Source organism: Scyliorhinus canicula, chromosome 17 (assembly GCF_902713615.1).
Source record: "Scyliorhinus canicula chromosome 17, sScyCan1.1, whole genome shotgun sequence".
In the NCBI taxonomy this organism is placed as follows: domain Eukaryota; kingdom Metazoa; phylum Chordata; class Chondrichthyes; order Carcharhiniformes; family Scyliorhinidae; genus Scyliorhinus; species Scyliorhinus canicula.
In genome coordinates, this window is record NC_052162.1 from 92,133,636 (window position 1) to 92,153,801 (window position 20,166).

Consider the following 20,166-nt stretch of genomic DNA (forward strand, 5'->3'; position numbering starts at 1 on the left):
CATCCTTATGGTATGTGGACACAATATTCCAAATGAGGCCTAACTACGGCCCTGTACAGCTGCGACAAGACTTGTTAATTTTTATGTTCAATACCCCAACCGATGAAGGCCAGCATGCCGTATGCCTTCTTGACCACCTTATCCACACGTGTTGCCATTTCCAGTGATCGGTGGACATGCACGCCCACATCTCTCTGCCTGTCAATACTCGCAATAGTTCTACCATTTATTGTGTAATTCCTACAAGCATTGGACCTTCCAAAGTGCATTACCTTACACTTGTCTGGATAAAACTCCATCTGCCATTTCGCTACCCAAGACTCCAATCCACTTACCTTGCACACCTTTGTGCTGTTGGGGCGAAACCCACGGAAACACGGGCAGAATGTGCAAACTCCACATGGACAGTGACCCAGAGCCGGGATCGAGCCTGGGACCTCGGTGCCGTGAGACCCTGCAGTGCTAGCCACTGCGCCACCGTGCTGCCCAAGGATTCCCTAAACTTACCACCCTTATCTTTCACCCTCACAAGGTACATGCTGATCCTGAATTCTAATCAACTGACATTTTAAAGCCTCCCTGTAGCCACTGTAGCCACCTAAAATGGACACTGAACCAAACAAAATGGAGAATCGCTAAGACTACAGGGAAAAACAGTTTAGCCAAGGCAAACAGCCTGCAAACACTCATTAGCATTTTGCAAGCAGCAAAACCAGTTTCTGGCCAGGTGGAAGATCTCCAACCAAAGGTGATAATGGCAGAACGTTCTACATACTAATGAGGCAGTCCAGATCTAGGCACACACAATGGCAACATTTGGGTTTGAATAAGATACTTTAAGTGGATGTCCAGACAGAGCGGCACCAGAAGTATCCACTATAGAAACCGCCCCCACCATCGAGAAAGACCCTTACATTGGAGGAATTCAAAAGATATCGATTGGAAGCGATCCAATCGATACCTAAAGGTAAAGCCCGCCCAGGAAGAGGGAAGGACATTGGGGACCCCTATAAATATAGAACCCCCACACATGGTCCTGTCTGTTGTTTCGTGCTCCGGCTTTGACCAAGACTTCCAACTCGTATCCTGACTCCAGCCGTTGAGCACCAGCCGCCGAACCGTAAGTGCCAATACGACGCTCGCTACGCGAACCAAGCCCGCTAGACCCCCAGTGACCAGCACGCTTTCTGAAGGTTGCAGACCAAGACCGGGACGAAGGCCTCGCTCCCTGAACTTGCCTGTTCCTGTGTAGTTAAGTATTCTGTTTGCTTAGTTTAGTCACAGCTTAGTCCCTTAGTGTGTGCATGCGTATTTATTATAATTGTATAATAAATATTGATCGTTTGGAACTTACTAATCGGTGTATCGTTTTATTACTTTGAACTTGACCTTGGAATATATGTGAGTTGTCTATATGGCAACTGGCGACTCCTGAGCTGAAAATACATAGACAGAGCCTAGTGGTGTTAAGCACACGGCCTTTAACACAGGCAAGTTAATACACCCCAATAAACGCGTTTTGCGCCCATAGCAAAACGTGCAACATTTAGTGGCGACTCCACCGGGACACGGTTACAAGTGGTACCCCCCACTCCGTCGAGGGCCCTGAAATTTGAATTGGAAATCTGGTAAAGAAAACGGAAAGAAATCACAAATATTCAAGGTGTTCAAAGCAATAAGCGTAATTCGGAAGTGTGTTTCGTGCATGCGTACTAACAGGGTTGTAAGGAAAACCTGAAAGCATTTTTGTTGCGACAAACTTTCGGTAGTTTTGTGAACGGAACATAGCGTAAGCCTTACCCGTTTCGTGAGACATAACCTCAACACCCCCTGTTCCTAAATTTAAAAGTGAGTCAGAGAAAAATGGCCATGCAGGCAATGGAACGCCTCATGAACCCAGAACGGTTTGTGGTCGCAGCGACCAGCAGCAGTAGCCGAGTAGGTCAGTGTCCCATGTGGGAGCTGGAACTCCGCAAATATCTGCAAGGAAAGGGATGGCCCCTTTGGAAAGAGTTTTGTTTGAATGAGGAGACAGGTCCCGGAAGTATAGGACATACTTGGTGGGAGAACCTCTCTCAAATTCACAAGAAAAACATGAGTAAAGCACGTAAGCCGATGGCGATTGTGTCCTGTTTGGCACAATTGCAAGGCACAGAGGAGGTCGTTCAGACGCTCCGGGCAGAATTAGAAGAAAGGAATAGAATGAGTAAAGTGGATGTCAGGGACATCGAAAAGGAAAATATGGATCTAAGAGGGAAGTTGGCAGAGAAAGGTAGAGAGGTGGATGATGCCAAGAGGGCACATCAGTCTTGTCTAGCCCATCTCAGCAGTTCCCAGACCCAGTACGAAAAGGCCCTCCACAGAAGTCGCAGGAATGCTACAACTGTGGCCAGTTAGGGCATTAGGCAAAAGAATGTAATGGACCCCAGAGATCACAGAGAGGCCAGCAGACAGGCACTCTGAATCGGAATAAAACAAAACCGATCCATAGTATAGGGATCCAGTCAGGACAGACCAATGTGGAAGGAACGGACTGACGGTGTTCGGGCTCCCCCACTTGGGTCTGTGACACACTATGGGATCCATCAGGAAGACCGGAAGTCACGGCAAAGTTGAGAGGGAAGCCCATAGAGTTACTTTGGGACACAGGAGGCTCCCGCACCACAATAAACTCCACCACCACGGCACACACAGACACGTGGCCGACCACCTCCACCATCACACTTAGCGGGTTCACCGGACACTCGCAGCAGGGACACATTACAGCACCCGTAGCAATCCAGCGAGGGAACATTTCCACCAAACACCCCGTTGTTCTAGTAAATCTTCCCCGGACAGCAGAACACATCCTAGGGATAGATTTTATGAATGCCCATAGCCTGTCGTTCGACCCAGTGAACCAATGTGTCTGGCGAATGGCAAGATCGGACAGAGCACCCGCTACTCTCACAGTAGGAGAGTACGCTAACAGGATTAGTGCAGTAGGAGAATACTCATTTGACCCGACTACACTAAACACGGACAGACAAGTTAAAGCAGTACTGAATAAACACAGGACAGCATTTGCCAGTCACCGGCATGACTGTGGCAGAATGGCTGGACAAATTCACGTTACCGGACCTGACCCCAGACCACAAAAACAATATAGATTTCCCCTAGAAGCAGAGGGAGAAATAGAGAAAGTGATAGGTAGCTTATTGGAGCAAGGTGTGCATAGAACAGTAGCCTCGACCAATAAAGCCCCTATTTGGCCAGTGAGAAAGCCCGACGGATCATGGCGTCTGACCATTGATTATCGGGAACTCAATAAAGTAACCCCAGCAGTAGCCCCCACGGTAGCAACAAGTCCCGAGACCATGCTCAAGCAGGGACTCAACTCCAAATATTTCACGGTTTTGGACATTAGCAATGGCTTCTGGTCAATCCCATTGGCAAAGGCGTGCCAGTACAAATTTGCCTTCACTTTTAAAGCACAACAGTATACGTGGACATGCCTTCCACAAGGATTCCACAATTCCCCCTCCATTTTCCACCGACAGTTGGCGAATGGCTTAGAAAAATTTTCCCGCCCCGAATGTCTGGTACAGTATGTAGACGACCTACTACTGCAGACAGACACAAAGGCAGAGCACATTACGCTTCTGGCCGAACTCCTGGAACTTTTAACCAAGATTGGATGTAAAGTTAACCCAAGAAAGGCCCAGATTTTGGAAAGTAAAGTGATGTATTTGGGAACAGTCATCACACACGGCAAACGCGAAATCGAATTCAAAAGAATTGATTCGATTTTCAAATTGCCCCTTCCCCAGAATGTTTCAGCCCTCCGGTCGTTTTTAGGACTGGTTGGTTATTGTCGGAACCACATCGACGGATTCGCGACAAAAGCCGCCCCACTCTCAGACCTCCTTAAGAAAGGAGCCCCCTGGGAATGGCTTCCGCAGCATACAGAGGCTGTGGAAGAGTTAAAGAAAGCCCTTAGCGCAGCACCCGCGCTACAAGTCCCAGACCCACTTTCCCCCTATGCAATAGAGGTAGCGAGCACAGATCTGACCCTCTCGGCCGTGTTACTTCAGGAACGGCACGAGCAGCTAAGACCAGTGGCTTATGCCTCCCGACTGTTAGACCCAGTTGAACAAGGATTTTCAGCCTGCGAGAGACACCTCCTTGCTGTCTTCTGGGCAGTGCAGTATTTTTCTTACATTACCGGACTCAACCCCACCACCATTTTGACCGAGCACACCCCCACACAGTTACTCCTAGACGGTCGACTGAAGGACGGTTCAGTTAGCCAGATTAGGGCAGCTAGGTGGACACTACTTTTACAAGGACGGGACATTACAGTAAAACGGACCTGCACACACACATTTTTAGCCGACAACCTCCAATACCCAGGACAGCCCCATGAATGTGAAATTGTAGCCCCCTTACATAACACCGGACCCTTTATAGCGAAGACACCCCCCAGGAAGATAGGGAACCCAAAACAAAGCCCCCAACCCACAGACACGTGTGGACCACTGAGGATATACGTAGACGGTTCATCCACAGTTTTAGAAGGTGAGCGTATCACAGGATGCGGCATCTATGTAGAGGACGCGCAGGGGCGCGCTCTCGAGGAGATAGCTTTAAAATTACCGGGACACTTAGGCGCGCAGGCAGCAGAGCTCGCGGCCATAGCTTATAGAGTGGACCACCCCGATTCTTTCCCCAGCCCAGCGGACATATATTCGGACAGTTTATATGTCTGCAATAGTTTAAGCGATTTTCTGCCCCTGTGGAGGACACGAGGTTTTGTCTCCGCAGATGGGAAACCCCTTCCATCAGCCCCTTTACTCAAGCACATTTTAGAGAAAGCGAAGGACAGGACCTTCGGCATTATTAAAGTAAGAAGCCACCATAGGTCATCCCCCCCTGGGAATGTAAAAGCCGACGCACTGGCTAAGACAGGTTCCAGGCGAGGACACTTATGGACACCCCCAGCTAGCGCACCAGCTAGCGCCCCTGTGAGCGCAGTCCAAGTCTCACAGACCAGTATTAAAGATTTAGTAGAGGCACAAAAGCAGGATGAGGATCTCAGGGAGATTTTCAAAGGCAACTTTGTGCCACAGTATGATAAATTCAGACACGCACTGACCACACATGAGGGTGTGATCATAAAGGATCAGCTTTATGTGGTCCCGCAGCAGGACAGGAATGAAATGATTGCTTTGTTCCATGATGGACACGGGCACCAAGGGACCGACGCAACCACGAGGCACCTCAGACAGCTCTGTTGGTGGCCTAACCTAAGGACAGATGTAGGTCACTACATCGAGAATTGCCTTATTTGCGCCCAGAATAACCCGGAGAGGTATTCTAAAAAGGAACAACTTCGGCATACTCGACCAGTTAATGGCCCCTCACGGTAGCATGGTGGTTAGCATCAATGCTTCACAGCTCCAGGGTCCCAGGTTCGATTCCCGGCTGGGTCACTGTCTGTGTGGAGTCTGCACGTCCTCCCCGTGTGTGCGTGGGTTTCCTCCGGGTGCTCCGGTTTCCTCCCACAGTCCAAAGATGTGCGGGTTAGGTGGATTGGCCATGCTAAATTGCCCGTAGTGTAAGGTTAATGGGGGGATTGTTGGGTTGCGGGTTACGTGGGTTTAAGTGGGGTGATCATGGCTCGGCACAACATTGAGGGCCGAAGGGCCTGTTCTGTGCTGTACTGTTCTATGTTCTATGTTCTAAACCTCCAGATCGACTTTATAGGACCATTGCCCCCTTGTAGGAATGGCTATAAATACGTTCTGGTGGTCATCGATACCTTTACCAAATGGGTAGAGGCATTCCCCTCTAGAACGAATACAGCTAAGACAGCTGCAAAGATCCTGACCCACCACATCTTCACGAGATGGGGTTTACCCCGTAGCATTGATTCGGACCAGGGATCTCACTTTACAGGACGGGTCATGAAGAACGTCCTGACAATATTTGGAATAAAACAAAATTTTCATATTGCGTATCACCCACAGTCCAGCGGGATTGTAGAGCGCATGAATCGGACCCTAAAATCCACGCTTAGGAAAATGGTTCAAGAGAACAACTCCACATGGGATTCAGTGCTCCCATTTGCATTAATGTTCATCAGAAATACAGTTTCCACTTCCACAGGATACACACCACACACACTCATGACCGGACGCCCTATGAAAGGTACAGAATTCCTTTTAGGACTGGACATGACTAGACCCGAAGTGACGGCCCTCACACACGAAAAGACGGTTAAAGACTTGGTTGAGACTGTGAGGTCTGCACAGATTGCAGCCGCAGTTCAGCTAGGGAAACGCCGTAAACAACGCACAGCTTGTTTTAACAAGACCGTACACCCCACAGAATTCCAGGTTGGGCAACAGGTAATGCTATCTGTATACAACCCCAGCAGTTTTTTGGCACCAAAATATTCCGGACCATACTCAATTTCGGATAAAATTAGCCCCTCAGTTTATAGGATAAAATATCCTAATGGTAAGACCGCGTGGTTCCATATCAAACAGTTAAAGGCATATGGAACACAGGCCAACCATGCACACCATGTCCTGCTAGACACAGCAGAACACCTCACCCCACCCACTAGAGACACGTTTCCACCATCCCCCTCACAGACCAGTTCGTCATCGGACTCGCCCACGACTCCGCCCACTGACCACGACAGACCACGCCCCGAAACGCCCACAAGCTGCCGCGGCAGAGACAGCGATGCAGACACTGACTCTGAGGACAGCCACAGCACACCACACTACAGCCCACATAGCAGCGACTATGACCCCGACTACAGTGACCCCATGGAAGTCACTTACATTAAAAACCCAGACCCACCACCCGAACCCGACGACCCCGACAATACCCATTCACTTTTGGACCCAACACTCTGGCACAGGGACAATTCGTACAGACTTGTCCGCAACAATGAAAGTGACCCCCGGTCACACAATTCAAAAATATCATGCCTGATCCACACAAGGGTGTGGGATCCGGGAGAGCAGGACGACACGGTGTCTGAATCCCGATACGGCAACCCCTTTGTGACCCTGTTCACAGAGACAGAGGAAAAGTGAGGTGTCCAGATGATGTAAAATAGGAATCGTTTGAGGGAAGCGATGTCCTTTCTGATGGAACCTGCACGTATGTTTGTCTATCGTTTTATGTTTGTTTGTCTTTCTGGAATGTAAATGGTTCAGTTGGAGGATGGACATCTTCTTTTCAGCTGAAAAGATTGTGACCACCTCACACACACGTTAGCTTGTCCGCCGATACCTTTGAGAACTTCAGTTCCCAAACCCGTTTGATTGGAGATCTTTTCAAGTTGTAAGGCTTGTGACCGCCTTACACACACAATAGTTTATCTGCAGATACGTCTGAGAACTTTCTATGGTGAGCAGCTCACCGTATCGTCTAAAATATCTGAAGCCCAGCTCATTTTTTTCAGAAGGAGCATCTTGGCTCCTCCATTGTTTTTAGGTGCCCCTCTATTCGGCGAATAGAGGCTGCAAATCCATGATAAACACATTCTTACCCGTTTAATCCAGGTTACTCAGGCAGTGGACAAACGGCACTGAGGACCCGCCCTGTCTGAGAACCCACTTTGGTCAGCCAAGCTCGGGTATGGCACAGCACGCCCTACCCGGGGATCCCATTCAAATCGTACCCGTAGCGGCCCATACGCAACCCATTCGACCTTTTGTTTCCAATTTGTTTTCATTTTTCGTTAGGCAGCCCTTAGGCCGCCATCCCACATGCTATTTACATCCAGGAACATTCGGATGGTAAATGAGCAAAGCCTGCGAGACGGCTCGCAGGAGGAGAGTTGTTAGGTGTATTGTGTTCATTAAATTCATTTTGAAAAAAAAAAATGAGGGGAGTCACAGGGTGTGACTTGGCCAGTCATTTTTAATGGGTCAATTGGAATTGAAAGACAGATACACTAACAAGTACGGATATTAAGCTGTATTGACAGATACTGTGCTTGATCCCATAGCTTTCGAAGGACGAAACAGGGACCACAGCAAGGATTGTCCATACAGGAGGAAGAAAGAAGGAAGAACAAGTTGAAGATGATGGAAGCTCACCTATTGCTTTTAAATGTTATATTTGTTTGTGTGGAAGCAAGACACGTTTCCCCCACAACCCCCACCGTAAATGTTTCACTTACAGCAACTCCCCCGTGCTCAGCTCTGATCAGTGAGGTTCAGACCTGGTGCACAAAATTTATGACATGGTACTCCATGTCATACGTGATTGAATCACTGCTAGTGATTGCGATCCTCGCCATACTTGTACAGACCCTCAGGTTGAGGAAGTGGAAGAGGAGAGCCTCCCATTCCTGCCCCTCCACCGTCTATGGAGTTCGATCTCCTATTTTCCGGTTTCATCAATCCCCTTTGCCCCATGATGAATAAAGCACTGTGAATAAAAATTATACCCATGTATTATATTGTCCTGAACTCGACTGCCGAGTCAGGAAATGTTATGTGATGTGGTATGAATGGATGAGGTTTAGTCTGTAAGGAAATGTTTAAGTTAAGTTAAGGATAATTGTGATAGGTAGAGGTTCCCGTTTGTGGTAATGCATGTCCCCTTTGACATAGCGCCAAGTAGAGATGTAAGGTAAAAAAAATTTTCTTCCCATAGTTTAAGGACAGAGTAGACGTTCAGGAGCTTGCCGAGGTCAGGGAACACAAAGAAGGCAACCCAGATGCACTCAAGGCAACGTACATAGGTGATCCTTCACAATATTTTGATTGTGAGGATCACAAGGAGGGAATGTAGCCACTGTAGCCACCTAAAATGGACACTGAACCAAACAAAATGGAGAATGGCTAAGACTGTAAGGAAAAACAGTTTAGCCAAGGCAAACAGCCTGCAAACACTCATTAGCATTTTGCAAGCAGCAAAACCAGTTTCTGGCCAGGTGGAAGATCTCCAACCAAAGGTGATAATGGCAGAACGTTCTACATACTAATGAGGCAGTCCAGATCTAGGCACACACAATGGCAACATTTGGGTTTGAATAAGATACTTTAAGTGGATGTCCAGACAGAGCGGCACCAGAAGTATCCACTATAGAAACCGCCCCCACCATCGAGAAAGACCCTTACATTGGAGGAATTCAAAAGATATCGATTGGAAGCGATCCAATCGATACCTAAAGGTAAAGCCCGCCCAGGAAGAGGGAAGGACATTGGGGACCCCTATAAATATAGAACCCCCACACATGGTCCTGTCTGTTGTTTCGTGCTCCGGCTTTGACCAAGACTTCCAACTCGTATCCTGACTCCAGCCGTTGAGCACCAGCCGCCGAACCGTAAGTGCCAATACGACGCTCGCTACGCGAACCAAGCCCGCTAGACCCCCAGTGACCAGCACGCTTTCTGAAGGTTGCAGACCAAGACCGGGACGAAGGCCTCGCTCCCTGACCTTGCCTGTTCCTGTGTAGTTAAGTATTCTGTTTGCTTAGTTTAGTCATAGCTTAGTCCCTTAGTGTTGTGCATGCGTATTTATTATAATTGTATAATAAATATTGATCGTTTGGAACTTACTAATCGGTGTATCGTTTTATTACTTTGAACTTGACCTTGGAATATATGTGAGTTGTCTATATGGCAACTGGCGACTCCTGAGCTGAAAATACATAGACAGAGCCTAGTGGTGTTAAGCACACGGCCTTTAACACAGGCAAGTTAATACACCCCAATAAACGCGTTTTACACCCATAGCAAAACGTGCAACACTCCCACGTGCCGGATGTTGATTTTCCCTGAAACAGCCACGCCCAGTCAACATTCTCGAGATCCTGCCTAATGCTGTTGTAATTAGCCTTCCCCCAGTCTAACAGCTTCACCTGAGGACCTTAACTTGTCCTTATCCATATGCAGCTTAAAACTTACAGAATTATGATCACTGTTCCCGAAATGATCTTCTACTGAAACTTCGATCATCTGGCTGAGCTCATTCCCAGCACCAGGTCTAATATGGTCCCTTCCTGAGTTGCATTATTTACATATTGTTTCAAGAAACCTGCCTGAACGCTTCTTACAAATCCATGCCTCTGAGTCATATTGTCCCACTCAATATAGGGAAAGTTAAAATCACCCACCACAACAACCCAATTGTTTATGCATCTTTCCAAGATCTGTCTGCATAGCTGCTCCTCTTTCTCGCACTGGGTGACAGGAGGTCTGCAGTAAACTCCCAACATTGTGACAGCACCCTTCATATTCCTGAGCTCTACCCATATTGCCTTACAACCCTCCACGGTGTTATCCCTCAGCACAGCTTTGATATTCTCCTTAACTAATAGGCTGGTACTTCGCGTACCAGCCTCCCCGGACAGGCGCCGGAATGTGGCGACTAGGGGCTTTTCACAGTAACTTCACTGAAGCCTACTCGTGACAATAAGCGATTTTCATTTCATTTCATTTTCATTTCATTTCATAATAATGCAACTCCCCTTTTTACATCCCCCTCTGTCCTGCCTGAAGCATCTGAATCCTGGAATCTTTAGCTGAAAATCCCATCCCTCTTTCAACCAAGTTTCTGTAACAGCAACATCATAATTCCACGCACTAATCCAAGCTCTAGGTTCATCTGTTTTACCTGAAATACTCCTCACTTTGAAACTAATGCACTAGCCCGCTAGCCCCGCTGCATTAACCAACCATTCCCTGCCTGTTCTTCCTCTAAATCTTACTGGCCTTAGTCTGTAGCTCTCCCACAGTTATTTCTCCCGCTGATCTTCTGCTCTGGTTCCCTCCCCCCTGCCATACTAGGCAGTTCAATCTGTTTCTCTGCTCTCCACTTTTCTCCTTACTAGCTTTTGTCTTTGTCCCCTCTTTACTACCCTCTGACTTCCTGTATCGGTTCCCATCCCCCTGCCACATTAGTTTAAACCCTCCACAACAGCGCTAGCAAACAACCCCCGAGGACATTGGTTCCAGTCCTGCCCAGGTATAGACTGCGCCACTGTAAGAAGGTGTGTTCCTTCTCTCCCAGAACCGATTCCAATGTCCCAAAAATGTGAATCCCTCCCTCCCACACCATCTCTCAGGACACTCATTCATCCTGTCTATCCTATCATTCCTACTCTGACTAGCACGTGGCACTGGTCGGAATCCCGCGATTACTACCTTTGAAGTCCTACTTTTTAGTTTATCTCCTAACTCCCTAAATTCAGCATGTAGGACCTCATCCTGTTTTTACTAATATTGTTGGTGCCTATTCGCACCACGATTGCTGGCTGTTCACCTCCCCCCTTTAGAATGTCCTGCAGCCGCTCTGAGACATCCAAGACCCTTGCACTCGGGAGGCAACATACCTTCCTGGAGTATTGTTTATGTCTGCAGTAATGCCTGTCTATTCCCCTTACAATCAAATCCCTTATCATATAGCTCTAACTCTTTTTCCTGCCCTCCTGGGCAGCAGAGCCAGCCACTGTGCCGTGAACTTGGCTACTGCTGCCTTCCCCAGGTAAGCCATCTCCCCCAACTGTGGGCCAACGAGAATCGCCCTCGTTGTTCCAGGAAATAAACCATTGTTTTACTCTCCCTTCCGGGCTCCTTCATGACTACTACCCCAGGAAATATTAGCCAAACGAAAAACCCAATCAAACTTCTGGGTAACTGCACACTGACTGGGAAGCACTTACACTGTTTCCCCTCCCAGCCATATCCGCAGCCCCTCCCCCCAATCCCTATCTTCCCTCCTTGACCCCTGACCTCATTCTCTTGCCAACTGACTCCACTACAATGCCCTCTCCCAATGATTCTACCCCTACACATAAACACACACACACACACACAATTCCCCTGACTCCCTGTCAACTGACCAGAGTAGCTCCCACGGAACGACTCCCCCCACACCACCCCCGGCTACACCTCGACATTCCAACCTCCCCCCACCCCACATTCTTTACTCCCTCATGATTAGATCTGTGTAGCGCCACCTCCCCACTACTCCCTGAATGTCTGACTCCCCCTCAACATGAACCAACCTCACCACCCTACCTACCTACCTCTCTTGCTCCTTACCCACTTACCTTCTCCTTGTAGCTTTTCAATGAAGCTTTGGGGTATTTAAACTCTTTACTTACCAGAATGCGGCAGCTCATTTGTGGGCAGCATGGTAGCACAGTGGTTAGCACAGTTGCATCACAGCTCCAGGGTCCCAGGCTCACTTCCCGGCTTGGCTCACTGTCTGCGCGGAGTATTCACATTCTCCTTGTGTCTGCGTGGGTTTCCTCCGGGTGCTCCGGTTTCCTCCCGCAGTCCAAAGATGTGCAGGTTAGGTGGATGGCTGTGCTGAATTGTCCATCGTGTCCAAAAAAGGGTAGGTGGAGGTTTGGGCATAGGGTGGAGTTGTGGGGACAGGGAGGAGGTGTGGACTTGGGTAGGGTGCTCTTTCCAAGGGCCGGCACAGATTCGATGGGACGAATGGCCTCCTTCTATCATTCAATAATTTTTTATTTTAAAAAAATATATAAATTTAGAGTACCCAATTATTTTTTTTTTCCAATTAAGGGGCAATTTAGCGTGGCCAATCCACCTAACCTGCACATCTTTGGGTTGTGGGGGTGAAACCCACGCAGGCACGAGGAGAATGTGCAAACTCCACATGGACAGTGACCCAGGGCCGGGATTCGAACCCGGGTCCTCAGCGCCATAGGCAGCAATGCTAACCACTGTGCCACGTGCCGCCCTATCATTCAATAATAAGGGGGAGAGGTTTCTGTATGGATTCTCTCCACTGCTCGCTCCGAAGATTCGTGCACTGACTGTTCTGCAGGATCTTCCATCGGAAGACTGCCCTGGTAACTCGGAGGAAGGTGAGTAGGTAGCTTTTTCTGCCTGATCAGGGTCGGAAAGGGTTTCCAACACTGAAACAGAACATTCAAGCCAACCTCCGTGTTTCCTCAGAGAGTGGACCCGTGGATAGAGGAATCTGTCCTTGTTGCTTCTCTGATTTTCAGGGGTTTGGGCTCTCCTGTGGTGAATGTCTCTGGGACTGTGCAAACTATTCATTGATTACTGATTTTTATATCATCAGAAAAAATTATAACAACCCTGCTGGACCAGTTCCCCAATATTCTCCGATCAAAGCGTCTTCATCTGACAACTGGTGCTTGCTTGTTATTTTATTTCCTCGGCCTTGTATATGTGACACAGGTATGTTGTGCTTTAATAATTTACTGTAATTTTGACAAGTCGTGTGGGTTACAAATTAATTGTCCAAACTTTCACAGGATTAATTACATTTTTAGTCCTTTTACTTTTCCATTTTATTGAGTGTTATGATGTGGAACTGAGTTAGCACTGTTGCCTCATGGAGCCAGGGACTTGGGTTCAATTCTGGCCTGGGGTGACTGTCTGTGGGGAGTCTGCATGTTCTCCCCGAGTCTGCGTGGGTTTTCTCCGGGCGCTCTGGTTTCCTCCCACAGTCCAAAGATGTACAGTTTAGGTGGATTGGCCACGCTAATTTGCCCCTTATTTTCCAAAGGTTAGGTGGAAATATGGGGATAGAATGGGGAGAGGGGGCCGAGGCTAGGATGCGCTTTCAAAGACTTGATGGGCCAAATGGCCTCTTTCAACATTTTATGACCTTTGCTGTTCCTAAATACAGATGCTGAGGATACAATCGGGTTATGATAGTATTTATGTAAATTTGTAGATCTGTCATCTCACAGCATTCCTTATTTTGAGATCAGAGTCCTGGTCTATTCCTAAACAATGCACATTCTAATTTTCCATTTTAATTTTAGGCTGGGATTTACTGGCTAATGTTAATTGATCATTTCTGTACTGGATGGGGCGTCCTTACAGCTGCTCTGTTGGAATTGATTGGTCTAAGCTGGATCTATGGTGAGTGTTACAGGAAAACACGGAAATGAAATGAAGTAATTCAATTAAAATACCTGTTTGGTAAAACAGAAACTGCCAGAAATATGCGGTATCCCTGGCAGTGTCCATATGGTTAACATTTCAGCTTGAAATGTCATTTCAGCAGAATTCAGAATGGTTTGAGGAGTAAGGTGTTCAGCAAATAAAATGTGAAATTGGTGGGAAAAGTAACAAAAGGGCTGATTCTCCAATGCATTTCCGCGGTCAGAAGGTTTATGATGGGGAGGTGAGGTCCAGGATTGCCTGTCCACAGCATGAGGGGGGGGGGGGGGGAATTTAATTAATCTGATTATGAACCCAATTAGGTCCAAATATTGCAGATGCTGGGACATTGCAGCTGGCAGAATGGACCCTGAACATGTGCTGTGACTGTCATCTCCACGGAGGCTGTCTGCCTGAAGCAGGCCCGGAGAAGGGTGCGACTGGCGTGCCAATTGGAGCCAGGGGCTTGATGTCCATATTGCCAAAAGAAGGGTCTCTCAATAGGATAGACCACACATGTGGTTGGAGGGATTTTGTTAATACTTTGAGGGAATGATGGGTTTTCTCTGATTAAAGTTAATGTGACTTACCCACCTCCAAAGGTGGCACCATGCTGAGGTGCCTTCAGAACAGGCTGAGAAGTGTGTATGACTGTAAAATGGTGGGGGTTGGGGGTGTGAAATTCCGGTTGTCACCCTGCTGCCTTGGCAATTTGCCAGAAGCAGCGGAAATGGAGAAACGCCTTCTCACCCAAGGCCAACTAAGTCAATTAATTAGTGAATGAAGGGCCAGATGACACTTCCCCTGGCATTTTTTCAGTAATAGGTGAGGTCTCCACCACCTGGGGAGACTCCCTGGTAAACGCTAGTGCCCTCCCTGTAACTTTGTTGGGTGTTCCTCCTGAATGGGTACTCTATGGTCCAGCGTTTGCCACCCCGTCCCCCAACTGCAATGTCAGAGCCCAGAGTAAAATCCCCACACTCACCAACCTCCCACCCCTAACCAGGAACTGCCTGACCATTTCTGGCAAACCCAGATCTCAATTTCCAATAGGGAGGGAGGCCTGCTCCGATGGCGATCTCTCTGCTGGTACAGTCCCAGGAATGGTCATCACTCCCAGTTGTAGATGGTCCCTCTTCTTTTTAAGAGACAGGAGCCCTAAAGGCACAAATTGAACACCGGGCAAATAGAACCTGCAGCAGGAGTCTTAGAAACAGCTGAGGTAGGCCCCCGCCACTCTGGCAAAATTCATGCCGTGGTCCCCCAACCTCCTTCAGCACCACCTACCTTCCCAGTTAGGGTTGTCAAGGCTTCAGAGCTGCCAGCCCTCGCATTGACAAGTGCAGGCTTAGCTCCTCATTTATTCCTATGTGGTCTCGGAACCAGTCGGAAAGTTCAGCTCATTAACTTCCTCAGCTGTTTGATAAATGAGGATCTGTCCATTATAAGATCAGAAATGGGAAGGTTCCCTAATTGCTGCTTAGTGCTCAGTACCATTCACCACTCCTCACATACTGAAGCAATTCATCCCTGCCCACAGCAAACCTCAACAACATTCAGCTTTGAGCTCATTAGTTGCAAGCAACATTTGCCTCACAAAAGTGCTAAGCAATGACCATCTCCAACAAGAGTGAAACTACAAACACAATAAATAGCAGCAGGTGCAGACCATTCGGCCCATTTGAGCCTGTTCCACAATTTAACATGACTTGATCTTAGCCATCAGCTCTATTTTTCCGCCCGCTCCCCATATCCGCCAATTCCCTCAGGGAGCAAAACTCTGCCTATCCCAACCTGAAACTGTATTTAGCAGTGGAGCCTCCACAACTTCTCGGGTAGAGAATTTCAAGGATTCACAACACTTTGAGTGAAGTAATTTTTCCTAATTTAAGTCCTAAATGATTGGTCCTGAGACTGGGCCGCTTTGCTGGGAGTCCCTGACCAGAGGCAGAACATCCACACTCTCAAGCTGCTTCAGAATGTAAGCAATTTTAAGAGATTGCCTCTAGTTCTTCAAAATGCAAGATAATATAAGCCCAATTAACTCTGCCTCCCATCATTGGACAACCCTGTCATCGCAGGAACCAATGAATTGAACCTTGGCTGTACTGTCTCATTATATCCCATCTATGTGGAGACCAAAACTGGAAACGAGATACCAGATGTGGTCTCAGAAATACCCTGCACAATTTACAGCAATATTTCTTTACTCTTGTACTCCAATCCCCTTTGCATTTCATTTCATTTAAAGGCCAATGTGCCATTTGCCTTCTTGATTGCTTGCTGCACCTGCATGCTAACTTTGTGTTCTTTATACAAGCAGACCCAAATCTCTTTGTGCATCAGTACATCAACACTTATAAGCTTCCTATATTTTAAAAGATATTTTACTTTTCTGTTCCTCCAACCAAAGTGAACAACTGCACACTTCCCTACATTATGCTCCATCTGTGATCTTATCGCCCAATCACTTAACCTGTCGATATCACGTTGTAGCCTCTCTGAGTCATCCCTGCAGCTTACCTTCCCATCTAGCTTGGCAGATGGTAGCAGAAAAATACTTTTCACTGTACCTCGGTACACGTGACAATAAACAAATCCAATCCAATCCAATCCAATGGTATCATCAGAAAACATCAAAATATCACTGTGATATGGTGTAATGGCCAGTCCCCTCATCCACACTGCAATCCTTCTCCTCATCCACACACAGCGAACGAGCAGCTCGTACCTGTTGAACATGGGGCTCCTACATTGCTACATACAGATTTCCCATACTTGCCGAACTCACACTCACACCCTCCTGTCCCTGACCATTGACCAGCTCTAAGATTTGGTCTACCTAAGGTGTGTGAGTGCCAGGTAAGCCTTTCCCTCGCTGTTTCCCCCAGTGTCCACAAACTCAGACTCCAGCTTAGCATCGTGGAGGTGAAGTTGTCTCAGCCACATACACTATTTCAGAAATGGTTGTCCCTGATTGCAGTGAATTCCACAGATTCCCACAGACCATGGTCATGACACACCACCAACCCTGTCATTTCCGTCCAACCTCATTTATTTAATTAGTCAACGAGTTTAACATTTACACAGATAAGATAACAGAAAGTTGCCCAGCTCAGAGTCAATGAAGAAAACTCACCAACTGCTGGAGGCTGAAAAAAAGTAGAAAAAGAAACACCTCTTCTCCCCTTTGCACCAAATCCCACCTGATTCAAATTCCAAACAATAGTGTCTACATCTCACTCTGGCACAATCTCTAGGCGCAATTTTCCCATTATGTAGTGTCCAATGTCATCTCTGGGTGCGATTTTCCCATTATGTAGTGCCCAATGTCATCTCTGGGTGCGATTTTCCCATTATGTAGTGCCCAATCGATACCATTGTGGGAGGAGAATTGCGGGAGAGGCCCAAACAGGCTTCATGTGGGGCGCACAACTGCACGCGAGTCACCTGACCCTCACTGGCATGATCATAAAGATATTTAAATGAACTATTAGGCTCAACTAAATATGTGCGGCTGAGTTGTGGCTGCATTCTCCCAGCCCCCAAGAATCGTTGGTCATATTGGCGAGGCTTCACTGGGCGCTGATTAGTACTGGTCTCCACAAGTTTAGACCTGACATGATGGCTACTCAGTGGTCTCGGAGGCCTTAGAGCTCCCCCGGGTGGTCGGGGACAGGGCAGAGCAGTGCCCTGGCACTGTCCCTGGCAATGGGGAACCCTGGCAATGCCGACCTGTCACTGCCTGGTTACCAGCTTGGCACTGACAAGGTGACATGGGCAGTGCCCTGGTGCCAGGCTGGCACTGCTATGGTATGGGCCTGAAGGGGGCAAGCCCTGGAGTGCGGGTATGCAGGCGCAGCATGGTTGGAGGTTGGGGGGGAGGGGGGACGTAAAAGGATTCTCCTGAAAGGGGAGGGCCATCAGCCACCCTATAGCGCAGTATGCTCACTTTTGGGGGGTTGTGCGATGTCCTGGTGCCCACAAGGATGGATGGGTGTGGGGCAAGGTCATCCTCACGCCCGTGTAGTGGGATGGGGCTCATGCTACATTTTATTGATAGAGGGGTTGCTCCTTGGGATGTTGCCCTTGTCTGCGGGGGGGGGGAGTTTGCCTTCTCCGTGGCTGGAGGGAGTGGAGGAACTTCAAGCTCGCTTTAAGATCTGGGGGAAACTTTCAAAACTGCGTACTGGTCTGACCGGTGAGTTTAATTCCCTATTGCAGTGAAAATTTCAAAGTGAGGGATTGACAAGTGAGAAACTCTCCCAGGCCCAAAGAAATGACTAAGGATGGGATTCTCTGACCCCGGCCGCCTGGATTTCATTCCACGATGACACGGTGATTTGGGCATCGGGACAAAATCGGGATCAGCGCCTGGCACTGACATGAATGCCATGCTCCAAACCCCTTCTGGCGGTTTGAATGAGCTCCAGGCCACAGGCCTGCAGGATTATGTAAATAAATGTAAATGGGTGTGATGGCCCATTTCCTTTAATACAGTGAACCCAGCACCCTATGCTCCACCCTCCCATGGTTCTCCAGTCCCTGTGAGGGCCACCAAGCCAGGGCCACAATGATAGAGACCATCCGAGCCCATCCGTGGCCCAACCCCCACCCGCACCACAAATCGGCCCCGAATTTACCCCTCTCACCCTATACCGCACATCAGCCCCAAACCCCTGGATTGTCTGAGTGCCCTCCCCACCCACAAGTATGGGAGTGACCAGCCCACCCCTTCACAGGGACCTCCTGTGATTGGGGGTTCTCCCCACAGGGACCCCCTGACTAAAAGGGACCCCCCCAGGGACCCTCTGTTTAACGGATCCCCCAATGTGGAACTCCCCCCCCCCCCCCCCGCTACCCCCCCCCCCCCACCCCCCCCCCCCCAGAAAAGGAAGGTAAGAGCAGTAAAAGCCCATACTTGAGTGATTGGAATGCACTTAGCGCTTGGAATGTACTTAGCTTTCTTTGATGTGGTCAATTTTGTAAATCAGTGCAGCTCCAACAATATTCTAGATATTAAACACCATCCAAGACAAAGCAATCCATCCATCCATCAGTTTAAATATTCAGTTCCACCACCACCAGCATACAGTATGTGTGCCATCTGTAAGATGTCCTGCAGCAAATCACCAAACCATGTTCAACAGCAGATCACAAACATTTGGTCCACCAGCTGGGAGGACAAGGGCAGCAGCTAGATGGGAACACAAGCACATATAAATTCCTCTCCAAGCCACACACCATCTTGACTTGGGATTATATCACTGTTCCTAGAACTACAATCCTAACAGCACTGTGGGTACACCTACACCACAGGACTTGCAGAGGCCTACCGACTGAACTGGCTTGGGACAATTCACACCTCTTTAACCTGGAGTTACCTCTCTCTCTGCATCTTTGATGATTTGATTGCCTGCAGGTGCTCGCATTCCGGGGCATCTCTGACTGTGTCTATATAAACATTTCTGGAACAAGCCTTTCCATTCACCTGAAGAAGGAGCCGTGCTCCGAAAGCTCGTGTTTGAAACAAACCTGTTGGACTTTAACCTGGTGTTGTAAGACTTCTTACTGTGCTACACCACATGGACTGCAGTGGTTAAAGCAGGTGACACACCCCTACCTTCTCAGAGGCAATTAGGTTTGGACAACAAATGCTGATGTTTGACAAATTTGCTAATTTTCTCACCCTGTTTGAAATTCTGAGCAATCCCTTCTCTGATTTAACCTGTTCATTAGTGACACTCAGCACAAGATGAACTTCTGCAGTAAACAAGCTGCCTGATGACTGGACAAACCAAGTGATTGTGTCTCTCTCTGCTTTCTTACTGTTCACAGGGGCAAACAGATTCATTAAGGACATTGAGATGATGATTGGCAAAAGGAGTCGGTTCTTCTGGCTGTGGTGGAGAGCGTGTTGGATTTATATCTCTCCATGTTTGCTGGCAGTAAGGAGATATTACATAACTGCTTGATAAATTATTGCTAACTTTTTTTAAAATGATAAATATTAGAAATGTCAGTACAGCCATGGCAGTGTTGGGGCTGTGATATCTGGGGTTTGGGAACTGCGAGGCTTTCCCTCATTATCACATCGACAGGATGTGTCTCCACTTTGGGATGCTCCAGCTCAGAATTACTGAGCTGCTATGAACATTGGAGACACTCTTACATATAACAGCAAGGCAAGTATATTGAGATAGTTTTCTCCAGAATCATTCGCATCTTATCGGTAAGCACTGAGACAGAATGTCGAGAG

At 48.0% G+C, this 20,166-nt stretch overlaps 1 protein-coding gene across 1 annotated transcript in view; it reads left to right on the top strand.

Moving 5' to 3' along the window:
- LOC119951479 (sodium- and chloride-dependent neutral and basic amino acid transporter B(0+)-like) overlaps positions 1–19,882 on the top strand; it is a 160,468-nt gene extending 140,586 nt beyond the window's left edge. The window contains exons 11-13 of the mRNA XM_038774689.1: positions 13,075–13,193; positions 13,787–13,886; positions 19,746–19,882. Of these exons, the coding sequence (XP_038630617.1) occupies positions 13,075–13,193; positions 13,787–13,886; positions 19,746–19,882 (356 nt within the window). The remainder of the gene's footprint in view (positions 1–13,074; positions 13,194–13,786; positions 13,887–19,745) is intronic.
- The last annotated feature ends 284 nt before the right edge of the window (positions 19,883–20,166 follow it).